The 18,968-nt window shown below is 44.7% G+C and overlaps 1 protein-coding gene across 3 annotated transcripts in view; it reads right to left on the reverse strand.

Annotated features, from left to right (window-relative positions):
- The window catches only part of LOC134573415 (sodium-dependent proline transporter-like), a 34,591-nt gene extending 15,914 nt beyond the window's left edge, over positions 1-18,677 (reverse strand). The window contains exons 1-4 of one of the 3 annotated variants that reach the window (XM_063433190.1): positions 18,479-18,677; positions 5,248-5,488; positions 2,890-3,021; positions 689-837 (exon numbers count right to left, since the gene is read on the reverse strand). In XM_063433190.1, the coding sequence (XP_063289260.1) occupies positions 689-837; positions 2,890-3,021; positions 5,248-5,488; positions 18,479-18,601 (645 nt within the window). In that variant the 5' untranslated portion in view covers positions 18,602-18,677. Of the gene's footprint in view, positions 1-688; positions 838-2,889; positions 3,022-5,247; positions 5,501-18,478 lie in introns of all 3 variants that reach the window. The other 2 variants (XM_063433182.1, XM_063433174.1) reach the window with 2 other exon arrangements.
- Positions 18,678-18,968: the final 291 nt, after the last annotated feature.

The raw sequence follows: 18,968 nt of genomic DNA on the forward strand, positions 1-18,968 counted from the left end.
AATGAACAGCACACTTTGATGAAGGGTTTAGGAACCATATCCAACGTCTTCAGAAAGAGCTCTCGGAATGAACTGTTCATTACGTTATGGCTCATAATGAATTAATCAATTTATCTGTACTCAAAATTGTGAAAATTCACCCCTTACGAGGGGCAATTTATCTCTGGAGAGTTTGCCTTGGACACTTGCACAGTGAGAGTCATTTTTAGGCCAGGCTGGTTGCGTACATACTGAGCCCAGAATTTATATCTTTATTAATGATCTTGCAATTAAAAGTCATGTATCAGTGCATTATTAAATGAAAAGCACTAGGACAACTGGCTGGGTAACTACGGGATGTCAGTCAGCAACTTCAAAAGCCAATAACAAACTGTAAAATCTATATAAAAGAGGAATTTGTTTTGTGATGAATATATAATTTGACTCCTACATAAATCGATGATTAGCCCCACTTGTTAATATGTGTTTCAGTTTTGGGCATCTGATTTTAATAAGGATATTATGGGACTGGAAAAAGTACAGATGCAGGGTTCAAAAAATTAATTAGGGGAATGGACAATTTCAGCTACGAAGAAAGCTTTAAAAAAACATGTTTATTTTAGAAAACAAACATCTAAGAAGGGATATGAGGTTAGAGGCAGCCATTACATACAGTGCAAGCTCATATTGTCATGTTTTTGATGCTTACCTTACACAGCTGGACATACTGAGAGGCTTCACATGACCATGGCAGTGGACTCTGGAAAGAGTTTCCCAAATAATAAAATGTCCAAGCAATAATGACATTATAATATAAGGAGACCAGAGAAGAGACGATAAGCATCCCAATGCCAATCCCTGGGAGCAAAACACAATAGTAAAGAGAGGACACTATTTAGTAGAAAATAAAAACACAACAGTAAATGGATGTTGCTACTTAGAGAATGAAAAATAAAGCAGTAAATGAATGGGGCTAATTAGAGAATCAAACTAGTACTCTACACTTCTTATTCCTACTGTAAAGTGATGGCACCATTCTGGTGTTCCTGACTGGTATTGGTCAGACGGTGGTACGATTCTAGTGTTCCTGACTTGTATTGGTCAGACAGTGGTACCATTCTAGTGTTCCTGACTTGTATTGGTCAGACGATGGTACCATTCTAGTGTTCCTGACTTGTATTGGTCAGACGGTGGTACCATTCTAGTGTTCCTGACTTGTATTGGTCAGACGGTGGTACGATTCTAGTGTTCCTGACTTGTATTGGTCAGACGATGGTACCATTCTAGTGTTCCTGACTTGTATTGGTCAGACGGTGGTACCATTCTAGTGTTCCTGATTTGTATTGGTCAGACGGTGGTACCATTCTAGTGTTCCTGACTTGTATTGGTCAGACGGTGGTACCATTCTAGTGTTCCTGACTTGTATTGGTCAGACGATGGTACCATTCTAGTGTTCCGGACTTGTATTGGTCAGACGGTGGTACCATTCTGGTGTTCCTGACTTGTATTGGTCAGACGGTGGTACCATTCTAGTGTTCCTGATTTGTATTGGTCAGACGGTGGTACCATTCTAGTGTTCCTGACTTGTATTGGTCAGACGGTGGTACCATTCTAGTGTTCCTGACTTGTATTGGTCAGACGATGGTACCATTCTAGTGTTCCGGACTTGTATTGGTCAGACGGTGGTACCATTCTGGTGTTCCTGACTTGTTTTGGTCAGACGGTGGTACCATTCTAGTGTTCCTGACTTGTATTGGTCAGACGGTGGTACCATTCTAGTGTTCCTGACTTGTATTGGTCAGACGGTGGTACCATTCTGGTGTTCCTGACTTGTATTGGTCAGACGGTGGTACCATTCTAGTGTTCCTGACTTGTATTGGTCAGACTATGGTACCATTCTAGTGTTCCTGACTTGAAATGGCTAGACGGTGTATCATTCTGGTGTTCCTGACAGAAAATTGTCAATCTTTGGTGCACAATGGCACCAGTCTAGTCTTATTGATTTCTTCAATGCCACTAATGTAGTATTCCTGACGTCTGAAGGGTATACAATTGCACCATTATTGTGTTACTGTTATGTTACGTTCACACAATGCTGGTTCTAGTCTAGTCCGACTCCTACTCACGTCTAATAAACCACTCTACTCTTTTGGGATATATGGTCAGGTAACAAAACAAGCACTTTCCTACACACAACTATTGGTCATGTAGGGGAATGAGCACAGTCCTCTACACAGCTATTGGTCAGGCAATGGAATGAACATAGTTCTACACAGACACCTATTGATCAGGTAATGGAACGAGCACAGTCCTATACAATGGCATAGTGTGGGTTGCCAGCAAACAGGGCAAGGTAAGTATTGCGTCCCCTAACCTGCGGACAGTTAGCACTCCCTGAGTTCTGTAACAGGCGCTTAGATAGCCTCCCTCCTCCTTCCTTACCCACCTAGTCTCTGTGATGTGTGTGACATTGATAGCTGAGTTGTATAATTTTTCAAATCAACCTTGTGCCTAAAGTGGTACAAGTCTAGATTTACTGAATTGTTATGGTCAGATGATGGAGCCAGTCTACTCCTAGTACATGGAATCAAGTCTCAAAGTGAGATTATATTGAAAGTTTGTTAGAGCATTTATTAAAATAAAATCAATGTCAGAGAGACACAGACGGGTTGGCGTGGAATAAACCAAGCGGTTCATGGTGCTGGAAATTAATTAAAGGCTTGGAACTTGCTGGATATTTAATGGCACAATACTTCCTGAAGATTTTAACTTTATTTTTCGAAGAAAAGCGTGGATGCAAATGTATTCCCTTGAGCTATGATTCAGCTCCGTCAGGCGTGGCTGAGAGGACAGAGGAAAGATTACTAGCCGAGAGTCCGATAAATATGGACTGATGTCAGAATATTCTACCTTTCAGGATTGGACAACATTTCCAAACAGTGATGGGTCCAGCAGCTCCATATTGACCCAAACTCAATTCCATGAGAAAGAGAGGGAGTCCGGTGAAAATCAGCATGATTGAGTACGGGATGAGAAAGGCTCCTGCAAGAAATGACAATTTCCTAAACAATAGTAGCTTGATTACAGTAATGTTTATCTAAGGAAGGTGTATAGCACAGCAAACAGGGGGTTTAGTTACATTAGGGGTTCAGTACAGCTCTAGCATTTACATTAGGGGTATAGTATGGCTCTAGTAAGGGGGTTCAGTTACATTAGGGGTACAGTACGGCTCTAGCAGGGGGTTCAGTTACATTAGGGGTACAGTACAGCTCTAGCAGGGGGTTCAGTTACATTAGGGGTACAGTACGGCTGAGGCATTGGGTTCAGTTACAATAGGGGTACAGTATGGCTCTAGCATGGGGTTCAGTTACATTAGGGGAACAGTACAGCTCTAGCAGGGTGTTCAGTTACATTAGAGGGTTCAGTTACATTAGAGGGTTCAGTTACAGTAGGGGGTACAGTACAGCTACTCAGGATAATCTTTCCTCATTAGTATGAGCTACATGGAGGGGATAGGCTGCTTGGGGCTCTCATTTATCATTAATAAATAGAAAGAATGGCGCCGGGGACTCTAGGCACTATAACCACTTCAATGAGATAAAGCATTTACGGTGCCTATGGAGTCCCTTTAATTATAAAAACACACCCCTCCCCCCCATGTTCTGCTAGTATGTTATCATATTATATAAATAGACATCACAATGATGATAATTATAATAATAATGTTAAATATAATAACATGTGTAAATGATTTCGTCATGACATCGAGAAGGCTCATTGTATTAATATTCTTGCTCCGTTTATTTACCTCAAGTTATATCTTGTGTTTCCAATCTCTCCCCCAGTCTCTCCAGCCTTGTTCATGTCTAGTCTATAACAGTTTCTATGCTGACATGGGGAGAAGAATTAGACCCGGGAGGAAGGCTGAGAGACATGGGGGGAGCAGAGTGAGGGACTCACAGAATGCTACCGTAGCTCAAACTGAAGAACATAATGCTGATAGAGAAGTATCTGAACACATATTAGGAGTGTGTTGTTTGTGTAAGCAGTTTGTAATATTGTTTGTGTTTTTGTGTCCTCTGCTGTCCTCTGATTTCCATTTCTGGTCCATTTGGATCGGACAGGGTCACCTGCTATAGGTTGCTTTTGTAGTGCCAGAAGGTCAGAAATAAACCAGATCCATCATTCACTGGCAGACGCCTGGGAGCCAAAGTGAGGCTTTTTAAGATCTTTATACAACACAATATTTTGTAATATGGAGATATTGGCTCTTTCTGAGCTCACACACCCATCACATGCATTTACTTTCTCATTATCTGCGTCAGAGAGGATGACCAAGGCCCCTTTACGGCTGGGGCACGGCTGATGTTTTATTGCCTTATTGACAATTTAATCTTATCTTTTACCTTTGTATGAACCACAATAGCAATATTATAACTAATGGCTGGACTGGAGAGCTTAATATAATTTACACCAATTTATACTGCGTATCATGTCATGGGAAGGGCAGTCAGCTTGAACCTCCAAGGCCATCACCAGACATGGCCGTCCCTCTGGGGCCAGACCTATAGAAGTGTATTTTGCGTAGGTGCCAGCATCGTCACTTGGATAACCAAGCATGAATCCTAATACACAATCAGGAATCCACTCGGAAACAGACAAAATCGCTTACCAGTTGTACAACTGGCGTATCAGTCACAAATCTGACCTAGGACACTTTGAATGGAAAGGACATCTGAAACTAAGGGTCCAAATCACCAACTAGTGCATCCAACAAGTAATATCCTACTTGGACACAAAAAGTAACGGTTAAAGCGCTCAACCAAAGTGCCAACTTCTCTAGGCCACGACATCTCATGCTTTGGTGCAACTGCATCAAAAAGATACTGTGACTTACAGATCTGCTTCAGCAATACTCAAACTAGAGTGGAAATATTCCAACCACGAACTTGGAGAATGACCTGCGAGAGGAATCGTTATGTGGGCCCAGCATGCAGGACATAAAGGGCAATTTTCACTTTTACTGAACTTACATCATCAACTAGAACATTGAAAATGCCCAGGAACTGGTGTTAGGAGTGTTGTCATACCAGGAACTGGTACGGTATGTGTATGGAATGCAGATTCCCAATAAGCCAGCATGATATCTACACTGCGGCTGCATGTGGTTGCCATACCATACCCAAGGCCCACCAATAGACACTGTGTCCAGCTCGGTCAATAACCCCAGCCCAGTTAAACAACATTCACACCCCAGATAACACTCACCTCCTCCATTGCGGTAGCAGAGATATGGGAACCTCCAGACATTGCCGAGGCCCACACAGTACCCAATGCAGGAAAGAAGGAACTCGTACTTTCCTCCCCAGGTCTCTCGTGTTTGGTTTGAGGATGTGGTGGGAGCCACAGGCTGAATATTAAGAGCTGTCTCAGGATGATGGGCATTGTGGGGTACTCCAGGTCCTGGCTCTGGGTGATGGGTATTCTGGGAGGCCCCTGGTCCTGGCTCCTGCTGAAATTCCTGAGAGATAAAAGAAGGAGACATCAAACTTCACATTTTAGAAAAACAAAACACTACATTGAACAGTTAAATTCCATCGACCATTAAATTAATCTGGATTCCTGATCTTTTTCCAAGCTCTTATCATCACATACGTCATGGCCTGGTTCAAGTGATGGGTTTATATTCTGCAGAGAGCAACATGCAGAGTAGCAAGTGCAGGACCAGGCTGAGGATATGTATGCAATGCTCCTAACTATCTGTATGTGTGTCTGTCTGTAAGTGTCGGTCTGTATGTGCGTCTCTCTGTATGGGTGTTGGTCTCTATATGTATCTGTCTTTGTGCCAGTCTGTATGTGTGTCTGTTTGTAAGTGTCGGTCTGTATGTGCGTCTCTCTGTATGGGTGTTGGTCTCTATATGTATCTGTCTTTGTGTCAGTCTGTATGTGTGTCTGTTTGTAAGTGTCGGTCTGTATGTGCGTCTCTCTGTATGGGTGTTGGTCTCTATATGTATCTGTCTTTGTGCCAGTCTGTATGTGTGTCTGTTTGTAAGTGTCGGTCTGTATGTGCATTTCTCTGTATGGGTGTTGGTCTCTACAGTATATGTATCTGTCTTTGTGTCTGTCTGTAAGTGTGTCTGTATGTGCGTCTGTATGTGCTTGTGTCAGTCCGTATGTATGTGTCTGTCTGTGTGCGTCAATCTGTATGTGTGTGTGTGTGTGTGTGTATGTCTATCTGCATGTGTCAAACTGTGTGCATGAGTCAGTTCTTCCATTAGTACACAAACATTTTCAGGTTTACTGGCCCATCAACGTGGCATCCAAATAGACGTGGCAAGAAAATGCATTTTACGAGTTTTAACCATTCTAACAATGTAAAACCTGCAAAATAACCAGAAAATGGGTGTGTACTCATTAACCATTTCTGTAGCGCTTACTGTAAAATCACTTGTCGTTCTGTCAGCAAAGCACTCTGTGTGTCCCCGTCGGCACAGTGTGGTGTGATGGAAAAGTTCTGTTTGCTTTGAGTTTTGAATAAGAAATGGCAGCAAACTGACCGTGTAAAATACTTCCCCCTGTCTGTTCCCATACCCAAATCTGCTTAGCTAAAACTTGTGAAATGTGTCCTGAACGCCTCTCTCTTTCAGGAATTCTCTCGTTCAAATGACAAAGTAGAACCTCGGCAAATTATAAGTGGAAGATATTCGGTACGAGTCATACAATATCAATATTCACAAAAACAATAATCCATTGAAAAGTGACCGATTTCCAACCGCAATGGCAATTCTCATATTTATTAAAGCCAAATAGAGTCCGAAATCAGTCAGCAATAATCGCGCAGATGCATTCCGTGTCGAGAATAAAATCTGTGATTTCGCACCTCTGAATCCGATAGAAAGTACAGGATTTGGAAGATTCACAAAGCACGATTTTTATAAAATTCTGAACCAAATGCATCTGTCAGGACGCACATTCCCCTGCTTTTACGGAAGTTAATGATAATCTGAAGTACTGTGCTGGCAGTGGCAGGACTAGCAGACGGTTAATTATGTGGCTGATGGCCAGCACTTGCTAGCCAGCCACGGCATTAAAAAAAGTTAAATAAAATAATAATTAAATCAATAAGATCCCCACATTACCATCCGCAGGTGGGGGGATATCTACTAAATGTTACAAACAAGCAACTGGGCAGCCACTGCCGGCCAGTCACTAGAAAGGCCACATCCCAACGGGACATAGGCACATAATCCGCCACCTGCCCATGGGTGGTCTGTCCACCTCGTGTATTTATTTTAAATTCCCCCACACGATGCCGATAGGGCGACGGGGCCATGTCCACTCCCTTTCTAGAGACCGAGCACCAATGGCTATCCATTTGCTATAGTTAAAAGTTTAACAGATAGGAAGGTTTTAAGCCTCATTTATGATAATATGCAGGTCTCACCGACACCCACAGGCTTATTTAAAAAAGAAAAGTATTTTAACATTTTTGATGTGGCGGCTGGCTTGGTTAGGAAGGGCTGGGTAGCTGCCACGTAATTAACTCTTGCACTGCCGCAGGATATTTAACCATTTGCCCACTTGCTACTCGCGCATCCAGTGGCCAAATGGTTTAGATTTTTTTTTTTTAGTATTCGGATCAGGATTTCAGCAGCTGGGCAGTGTTTGGTCCGGGCTGCAATCCGTACCAAACTCAGGCCTGATCGGTGTGAATAGTCAGGACTTTGCGGTCTGAATGTCCCGTACGCAGCCAGGTGGTTTTGCCCCATTCAATACAGAGCCATTCTGGCTTTAGTGAATAACACTGTCTGACTGCATCGCTGCACCAGTCATGGCTGCAAAACAACAAAAACACAAAAATCAGAAGATAACCATTATTACTAAGAAACACATTGCGAGCAGCTGCACAGAAACTGATTTTAACACGTATTGTGCCCAAAGCGGGTGAACCCCTACAACATTCCAAAAGTAATTGCGCAGGAGGAGGGGCTTCATGAGTTATTCTAGCAGAAGGTGGAGAACTGTCACTGATTATTAGTGGCTCAGCTGTGTCCTAAACAAGTGACTCTTTATTGTGACAACATCCCCGGCAGAGTGTTTCATAAACAGTGAGATGTGTGTTTACACCACACTTTCCAAGCGATTTCACTAAACACGCAATTTCTTAGCGTGAATTGTAATTCTATGATCAGACCCGAAACATCCAGTAAAGAAATGTATGGCACACTATCACTACATAAAACCATCGAATAGTCACTACAAATACATAAAGCACCATCGATATATATAGCAACCACTGGCAACATAAAATACAATCACAAACAATTCAATAAAATAGCAAATATAAATAATATAGAAATCATCACACAATACAATATAGACAGAAACGGGGAACAATCTGCGTCCTATAATGAGACTATAACACGGTTACGGCTGAGAGTTGTAGGAGTTGCAGCAGTGTAATTAGCAGATGTTTATACGGTATGGGGTGTTTTGGGGTCTGCGTTTGACAGTTTGGAGGTCGAATCTTGCAGTAACTGAATAATGGTGCAGATTATTGGATTAAGGGCCATTCCTTGAATGTTGAGTCATCCCACATCCTCCAGGCAGAGCCAGAACGTCCTGATAGAGTACAGCAAGTTCCAACAAGTTCTGCAATAGCAACAGAGAGGGGCAGTTTTTGCAGCAGATTGAATATTTCCATCTCCTCACACTCCACGCAACGCTGCGTTAGTTACAGAACAAATCACTTTAGGGGCAGGTTGCCAGGTACAGCAACAGACTGGAGAAATGGCTTTTACTAATTTCACCAATTTCTATACACATTCATTGTTTAAATACACATTACTGGGAGTATTATTGCTGTGGGTCTCTGTTATACACTCAGACACATTACTGGGAGTATTATTGCTGTGGAGCTCTGTTATACACTCAGACACATTACTGGGAGTATTATTGCTGTGGGTCTCTGTTATACAGTCAGACACATTACTGGGAGTATTATTGCTGTGGAGCTCTGTTATACACAGACACATTACTGGGAGTATTATTACTGTGGAGCTCTGTTATACACCCAGACACATTACTGGGAGTATTATTGCTGTGGAGCTCTGTTGTTCACTCAGACACATTACTGGGAGTATTATTGCTGTGGAGCTCTGTTATACACTCAGACACATTACTGGGAGTATTATTGCTGTGGAGCTCTGTTATACACTCAGACACATGACTGGGAGTATTATTGCTGTGGAGCTCTGTTATACAGTCAGACACATTACTGGGAGTATTATTGCTGTGGAGCTCTGTTATACACAGACACATTACTGGGAGTATTATTACTGTGGAGCTCTGTTATACAGACACATTACTGGGAGTATTATTGCTGTGGAGCTCTGTTATACACAGACACATTACTGCGATTATTATGGCTGTGGAGCTCTGTTATACAGACACATTACTGGGAGTATAATTGCTGTGGAGCTCTGTTATACACGCAGACATTACTGGGAGAATTATTGCTGTGGAGCTCTGTTATACACTCAGACACATTACTGGGAGTATTATTGCTGTGGAGCTCTGTTATACAGTCAGACACATTACTGGGAGTATTATTGCTGTGGAGCTCTGTTATACACAGACACATTACTGGGAGTAGTATTACTGTGGAGCTCTGTTATACACAGACACATTACTGGGAGTATTATTGCTGTGGAGCTCTGTTATACACAGACACATTACTGGGAGTATTATTACTGTGGAGCTCTGTTATACAGACACATTACTGGGAGTATTATTGCTGTGGAGCTCTGTTATACACATACACATTACTGGGAGTATTATTACTGTGGAGCTCTGTTATACAGACACATTACTGGGAGTATTATTGCTGTGGAGCTCTGTTATACACAGACACATTACTGGGAGTATTATTACTGTGGAGCTCTGTTATACAGACACATTACTGGGAGTATTATTGCTGTGGAGCTCTGTTATACACAGACACATTACTGGGAGTATTATTACTGTGGAGCTCTGTTATACATACACATTACTGGGGGTATTGTTACTGTGGAGCTCTGTTATACACTCAGACACATTGCTGCGATTATTATGGCTGTGGAGCTCTGTTATACAGACACATTACTGGGAGTATTATTGCTGTGGAGCTCTGTTATACACGCAGACACATTACTGGGAGTATTATTGCTGTGGAGCTCTGTTATACAGTCAGACACATTACTGGGAGTATTATTGCTGTGGAGCTCTGTTATACACTCAGACACATTATTGGTCGTATTATTGCTGTGGAGCTCTGTTATAACTCAGACACATTACTGGGAGTATTATTGCTGTGGAGCTCTGTTATACACTCAGACACATTACTGGGAGTATTATTGCTGTGGAGCTCTGTTATACACAGACACATTACTGGGAGTATTATTACTGTGGAGCTCTGTTATACAGACACATTACTGGGAGTATTATTGCTGTGGAGCTCTGTTATACAGTCAGACACATTACTGGGAGTATTATTGCTGTGGAGCTCTGTTATACACAGATACATTACTGGGAGTATTATTACTGTGGAGCTCTGTTATACAGACACATTACTGGGAGTATTATTGCTGTGGAGCTCTGTTATACACAGACACATTACTGCGATTATTATGGCTGTGGAGCTCTGTTATACAGACACATTACTGGGAGTATTATTGCTGTGGAGCTCTGTTATACACGCAGACACATTACTGGGAGTATTATTGCTGTGGAGCTCTGTTATACACTCAGACACATTACTGGGAGTATTATTGCTGTGGAGCTCTGTTATACAGTCAGACACATTACTGGGAGTATTATTGCTGTGGAGCTCTGTTATACACAGACACATTACTGGGAGTAGTATTACTGTGGAGCTCTGTTATACACAGACACATTACTGGGAGTATTATTGCTGTGGAGCTCTGTTATACACAGACACATTACTGGGAGTATTATTACTGTGGAGCTCTGTTATACAGACACATTACTGGGAGTATTATTGCTGTGGAGCTCTGTTATACACATACACATTACTGGGAGTATTATTACTGTGGAGCTCTGTTATACAGACACATTACTGGGAGTATTATTGCTGTGGAGCTCTGTTATACACAGACACATTACTGGGAGTATTATTACTGTGGAGCTCTGTTATACAGACACATTACTGGGAGTATTATTGCTGTGGAGCTCTGTTATACACAGACACATTACTGGGAGTATTATTGCTGTGGAGCTCTGTTATACACTCAGACACATTACTGGGAGTATTATTGCTGTGGAGCTCTGTTATACACTCAGACACATTACTGGGAGTATTATCGCTGTGGAGCTCTGTTATACAGACACATTGCTGGGAGTATTATCGCTGTGGGGCTCTGTTATACACTCAGACACATTACTGGGAGTATTATTGCTGTGGAGCTCCGTTATACAGTCAGACACATTACTGGGAGTATTATTGCTGTGGAGCTCTGTTATACACTCAGACACATTATTGGGCGTATTATTGCTGTGGAGCTCTGTTATAACTCAGACACATTACTGGGAGTATTATTACTGTGGAGCTCTGTTATACACTCAGACACATTACTGGGAGTATTATTGCCGTGGAGTTCTGTTATACACTCAGACACATTACTGGGAGTATTATTACTGTGGAGCTCTGTTATACACTCAGACACATTACTGGGAGTATTATTGCTGTGGAGCTCTGTTATACACTCAGACACATTACTGGGAGTATTATTGCTGTGGAGCTCTGTTATACACATACACATTACTGGGAGTATTATTACTGTGGAGCTCTGTTATACAGACACATTACTGGGAGTATTATTGCTGTGGAGCTCTGTTATACACAGACACATTACTGGGAGTATTATTGCTGTGGAGCTCTGTTATACACTCAGACACATTACTGGGAGTATTATCGCTGTGGAGCTCTGTTATACACTCAGACACATTACTGGGAGTATTATCGCTGTGGGGCTCTGTTATACACTCAGACACATTACTGAGAGTATTATTGCTGTGGAGCTCTGTTATACACTCAGACACATTACTGGGAGTATTATTGCTGTGGGCTCTGTTATACACTCAGACACATTACTGGGAGTATTATTGCTGTGGGCTCTGTTATACACTCAGACACATTACTGGGAGTATTATTGCTGTGGAGCTCTGTTATACACTCAGACACATTACTGGGAGTATTATTGCTGTGGGGCTCTGTTATACACTCAGACACATTACTGGGAGTATTATTGCTGTGGAGCTCTGTTATACACTCAGTCACATTACTGAGAGTATTATTACTGTGGAGCTCTGTTATACACTCAGACACATTACTGGGAGTATTATTGCTGTGGAGCTCTGTTATACACTCAGACACATTACTGGGAGTATTATTGCTGTGGAGCTCTGTTATACATTCAGACACATTACTGGGAGTATTATTGCTGCACAGCTCTGTTATACACTCAGACACATTACTGGGAGTATTATTGCTGTGGAGCTCTGTTATACACTCAGACACATTACTGGGAGTATTATTGCTGTGGAGCTCTGTTATACATTCAGACACATTACTGGGAGTATTATTGCTGCACAGCTCTGTTATACACTCAGACACATTACTGGGAGTATTATTGCTGTGGAGCTCTGTTATACACTCAGACACATTACTGGGAGTATTATTGCTGTGGAGCTCTGTTATACACTCAGTCACATTACTGAGAGTATTATTGCTGTGGAGCTCTGTTATACACTCAGACACATTACTGGGAGTATTATTGCTGCAGAGCTCTGTTATACACTCAGACACATTACTGGGAGTATTATTGCTGCGGAGCTCTGTTATACATTCAGACACATTACTGGGAGTATTATTGCTGTGGAGCTCTGTTATACACTCAGACACATTACTGGGAGTATTATTGCTGTGGAGCTCTGTTATACATTCAGACACATTACTGGGAGTATTATTGCTGTGGAGCTCTGTTATACATTCAGACACATTACTGGGAGTATTATTGCTGCAGAGCTCTGTTATACACTCAGACACATTACTGGGAGTATTATTGCTGTGGGGCTCTGTTATACACTCAGACATATTACTGGGAGTATTATTGCTGTGGAGTGCTGTTATACACTCAGACACATTACTGGGAGTATTATTGCTGTGGAGTGCTGTTATACACTCAGACACATTACTGGGAGTATTATTGCTGTGGAGCTCTGTTATACATTCAGACACATTACTGGGAGTATTATTGCTGCAGAGCTCTGTTATACACTCAGACACATTACTGGGAGTATTATTGCTGCAGAGCTCTGTTATACACTCAGACACATTACTGGGAGTATTATTGCTGGGGAGCTCTGTTATACACTCAGACACATTACTGGGAGTATTATTGCTGTGGGGCTCTGTTATACACTCAGACACATTACTGGGAGTATTATTGCTGGGGAGCTCTGTTATACACTCAGACACATTACTGGGAGTATTATTGCTGTGGGGCTCTGTTATACACGCAGACACATTACTGGGAGTATTATTGCTGTGGGGCTCTGTTATACACTCAGACATATTACTGGGAGTATTATTGCTGTGGAGTGCTGTTATACACTCAGACACATTACTGGGAGTATTATTGCTGGGGAGCTCTGTTATACACTCAGACACATTACTGGGAGTATTATTCATGTGGAGCTCTGTTATACACTCAGACACATTACTGGGAGTATTATTGCTGTGGAGCTCTGTTATACACTCAGACACATTACTGGGAGTATTATTGCTCACACAGCACATAACGCCAACGATATCAAACGTCAGAAAGCACTCTCATTAATTTGATGGATTCTTTCTCCTAACACAAGGAATGTGTCCACGCTCTTCTCATTGCCTTGTAAACGAATTGCACTGAGTGAGACAGCTAGTTTAATAAACTAATCTCATCTAATTACAGTTTGGATCACAGTGATTCAACTCCCCGGGCCGGTTCAGCTATAATTTATAGGCTTATTAATTAACTACAATCTTTAAGTTTGGATTCCAATATTGTTGAATGGGTAAGTTAGTGGCTGAGTGACAGGCAACAGAGGGTTGTAGTCAATGGAGTATATTCGAAGCTTGGGCTTGTCACCAGTGGGGTACCTCAGGGATCTGTACTTGGACCCATTCTCTTTAATATTTTTATTAGTGATATTGCAGAAGGTCTTGATGGTAAGGTGTGTCTTTTTGCGGATGATACTAAGATATGTAACAGGGTTGATGTTCCAGGAGGGATAAGCCAAATGGCAAATGATTTAGGTAAACTAGAAAAATGGTCAGAGTTGTGGCAACTGGCATTTAATGTGGATAAGTGCAAGATAATGCATCTTGGACGTAAAAATCCAAGGGCAGAGTACAGAATATTTGATAGAGTCCTAACCTCAACATCTGAGGAAAGGGATTTAGGGGTGATTATTTCTGATGACTTAAAGGTAGGCAGACAATGTAATAGAGCAGCAGGAAATGCTAGCAGAATGCTTGGTTGTATAAGGAGAGGTATTAGCAGTAGAAAGAGGGAAGTGCTCATGCCATTGTACAGAACACTGGTAAGACCTCACTTGGAGTACTGTACGCAGTACTGGAGACTGTATCTTCAGAAGGATATTGATACCTTAGAGAGAGTTCAGAGAAGGGCTACTAAACTGGTTCATGGATTGCAGGATAAAACTTACCAGGAAAGGTTAAAGGATCTTAACATGTATAGCTTGGAGGAAAGACGAGACAGGGGGGATATGATAGAAACATTTAAATACATAAAGGGAATCAACACAGTAAAGGAGGAGACTATATTTATACAGAGAGCGCTATACAGAGAACGCTATACAGAGAGCGGGCTATACAGAGAGCGGGCTATACAGAGAGCGGGCTATACAGAGAGGGCTATACAGAGAGCGCTATATTGAGAGCGCTATACACAGCACAGGGCAGGAGGTGACAGTCAGGTGTTACAGCCGCTATCTCTTTAAATGAGCCATATTCACTTCTATACATTCCACTGGTAGGCGGTTCTCTATGTGGACTACTCTGATCGTTCCCAGACGAGGAAGTGAGGCGCAGTTTTTATAGCTCACAGTTTATTTTTAAACCCTCAATTGCTGCAGGTTTATTTTTTACGAGTTGCTCTAAAGATGGGCGTGTATCTCTATTAATAGGTAATCTAGAGGTTAATGCACTGAGCCATTTCCTTCTCTAACAAATGCAATTTCTGGCTGAACATGGCTGGGAATTAGTGCCAAGCTTCACTTCATTGCTCAGACCAGTAGTTTTTCCGGCGTTCTCCTCTAAGAACTGGGCAGGATGCAGTGCCAATCAGTGTGCCAAACAGACACGTTGTCCCTCGGTGTACCAGACCGGACGCAGTGCCCCACAGTGTGCCAGAATGAAAGTCGTGCCTCTCAGCACACGTTAAAGGATGATTTGCTTTTCCTTGAACTGTGCAAGATGCAGCGCCATCAATGTGCCAGGAGAACACAGCACCCCTCAATGTGCCAGGAGAACACAGCGCCCCTCAATGTGCCAGGAGAACACAGCGCCCCTCAATGTGCCAGGAGAACACAGCGCCCCTCAATGTGCCAGGAGAACACAGCACCCCTCAATGTGCCAGGAGAACACAGCACCCCTCAATGTGCCAGGAGAACACAGCGCCGCTCAATGTGCCAGGAGAACACAGCGCCCCTCAATGTGCCAGGAGAACACAGCGCCCCTCAATGTGCCAGGAGAACACAGCACCCCTCAATGTGCCAGGAGAACACAGCACCCCTCAATGTGCCAGGAGAACACAGCACCCCTCAATGTGCCAGGAGAACACAGCACCCCTCAATGTGCCAGGAGAACACAGCGCCCCTCAATGTGCCAGAACACAGTGCCCATCAATGTGCCAGGATAACACAGCGCTCCTCAATGTGCCAGGATAACACAGCGCTCCTCAATGTGCCAGGAGAACACAGCGCTCCTCAATGTGCCAGGAGAACACAGCGCCCCTCAATGTGCTAGAACACAGCACCCCTCAATGTGCCAAGAGAACACAGCGCTCCTCAATGTGCCAGGAGAACACAGCGCTCCTCAATGTGCCAGGAGAACACAGCACCCCTCAATGTGCCAGGAGAACACAGCGCCCCTCAATGTGCCAGGAGAACACAGCGCCCCTCAATGTGCCAGGAGAACACAGCGCCCCTCAATGTGCCAGGAGAACACAGCGCCGCTCATTGTGCCAGGAGAACACAGCGCCCCTCAATGTGCCAGGAGAACACAGCACCCTTCAATGTGCCAGGAGAACACAGCACCCCTCAATGTGCCAGGAGAACACAGCACCCCTCAATGTGCCAGAACACAGCGCTCCTCAATGTGCCAGGAGAACACAGCACCCCTCAATGTGCCAGGAGAACACAGCACCCCTCAATGTGCCAGGAGAACACAGCGCCCCTCAATGTGCCAGGAGAACACAGCGCCCCTCAATGTGCCAGGAGAACACAGCGCTCCTCAATGTGCCAGGAGAACACAGCGCCCCTCAATGTGCCAGGAGAACACCGTGCCCCTCAATGTGCCAGGAGAACACCGTGCCCCTCAATGTGCCAGGAGAACACAGCACCCCTCAATGTGCCAGGAGAACACAGCGCCCCTCAATGTGCCAGAACACAGTGCCCATCAATGTGCCAGGATAACACAGCGCTCCTCAATGTGCCAGGATAACACAGCGCTCCTCAATGTGCCAGGAGAACACAGCGCTCCTCAATGTGCCAGGAGAACACAGCGCCCCTCAATGTGCTAGAACACAGCACCCCTCAATGTGCCAAGAGAACACAGCGCTCCTCAATGTGCCAGGAGAACACAGCGCTCCTCAATGTGCCAGGAGAACACAGCGCTCCTCAATGTGCCAGGAGAACACAGCGCCCCTCAATGTGCCAGGAGAACACAGCGCCCCTCAATGTGCCAGGAGAACACAGCGCCGCTCATTGTGCCAGGAGAACACAGCGCCCCTCAATGTGCCAGGAGAACACAGCACCCTTCAATGTGCCAGGAGAACACAGCACCCCTCAATGTGCCAGGAGAACACAGCACCCCTCAATGTGCCAGAACACAGCGCTCCTCAATGTGCCAGGAGAACACAGCACCCCTCAATGTGCCAGGAGAACACAGCACCCCTCAATGTGCCAGGAGAACACAGCGCCCCTCAATGTGCCAGGAGAACACAGCGCCCCTCAATGTGCCAGGAGAACACAGCGCTCCTCAATGTGCCAGGAGAACACAGCGCCCCTCAATGTGCCAGGAGAACACCGTGCCCCTCAATGTGCCAGGAGAACACCGTGCCCCTCAATGTGCCAGGAGAACACCGTGCCCCTCAATGTGCCAGGAGAACACAGCGCCCCTCAATGTGCCAGGAGAACACAGCGCCCCTCAATGTGCCAGGAGAACACAGCGCCCCTCAATGTGCCAGGAGAACACAGCGCCCCTCAATGTGCCAGGAGAACACAGCGCCCCTCAATGTGCCAGGAGAACACAGCGCCCCTCAATGTGCCAGGAGAACACAGCGCCCCTCAATGTGCCAGGAGAACACAGCGCCCCTCAATGTGCCAGGAGAACACAGCGCCCCTCAATGTGCCAGGAGAACACAGCGCCCCTCAATGTGCCAGGAGAACACAGCGCCCCTCAATGTGCCAGGAGAACACAGCGCCCCTCAATGTGCCAGGAGAACACAGCGCCCCTCAATGTGCCAGGAGAACACAGCGCCCCTCAATGTGCCAGGAGAACACAGCGCCCCTCAATGTGCCAGGAGAACACAGCGCCCCTCAATGTGCCAGGAGAACACAGCGCCCCTCAATGTGCCAGGAGAACACAGCGCCCCTCAATGTGCCAGGAGAACACAGCGCCCCTCAATGTGCCAGGAGAACACAGCGCCCCTCAATGTGCCAGGAGAACACAGCGCCCCTCAATGTGCCAGGAGAACACAGCGCCCCTCAATGTGCCAGGAGAACACAGCGCCCCTCAATGTGCCAGGAGAACACAGCGCCCCTCAATGTGCCAGGAGAACACAGCGCCCCTCAATGTGCCAGGAGAACACAGCGCCCCTCAATGTGCCAGGAGAACACAGCGCCCCTCAATGTGCCAGGAGAACACAGCGCCCCTCAATGTGCCAGGAGAACACAGCGCCCTTCAATGTGCCAGGAGAACACAGCGCCCCTCAATGTGCCAGGAGAAGACCGGTGCAGTGGTCCAGGCAGGATGTATGAATTGAAGAGATATTGCTGTAAATGTGATGTGTATCCATGCGTTAATATTTCTCTATTTAGAAATATTTGATAGCTTTCCTTTTCCGTACGCAAAGTTTTCTAATCAATCAGAATAAAGGTCTGTTTTTTACGGATCCCTGTCAGTCTGTCTATATTTAGGATATCCACTTACCTGTGCAGTTTCTGGGCTAGCAGACACCTCTCCTCCCCCGACTGTCTCCCCCAGCTGCATGTCTCCCCCAGAGGACTCTCCCATCTGCACCCCCTCACTCCATTTTTCAGGGGGCAGCTTCATCTTTTAGCTGGATTCTGGGAGTCTCTGACATCCCCAGGACAGGCAGACACAGTCTCAGACACACATAGAAAGCAGCAGCAGCGCCAGCTATCCTTCATACAAAGACAATCTCACCTGGGGCCAGGTGAGCTTAGATCCACCCACTGCTCCCATGTCATCATTCCATCTCCATGGTAACAGGGCCTGACCCAACCTGAAATGTCAGTCAGTGAAAGGCAGGGTGGAATCAGTCAATTGAATGGCACAGTGTGTGAGTGTAATGAGTCCCTGCCCAGATTACTGATGGCAATCACAATCCTGGGAATAAAGTCCCACACAGGACAATATCACTGGATTTTAAATACAAATCTAAAGAAAATTCTAACCC

This window comes from Pelobates fuscus, chromosome 1 (genome assembly GCF_036172605.1).
Source record: "Pelobates fuscus isolate aPelFus1 chromosome 1, aPelFus1.pri, whole genome shotgun sequence".
Lineage (NCBI taxonomy): Eukaryota > Metazoa > Chordata > Amphibia > Anura > Pelobatidae > Pelobates > Pelobates fuscus.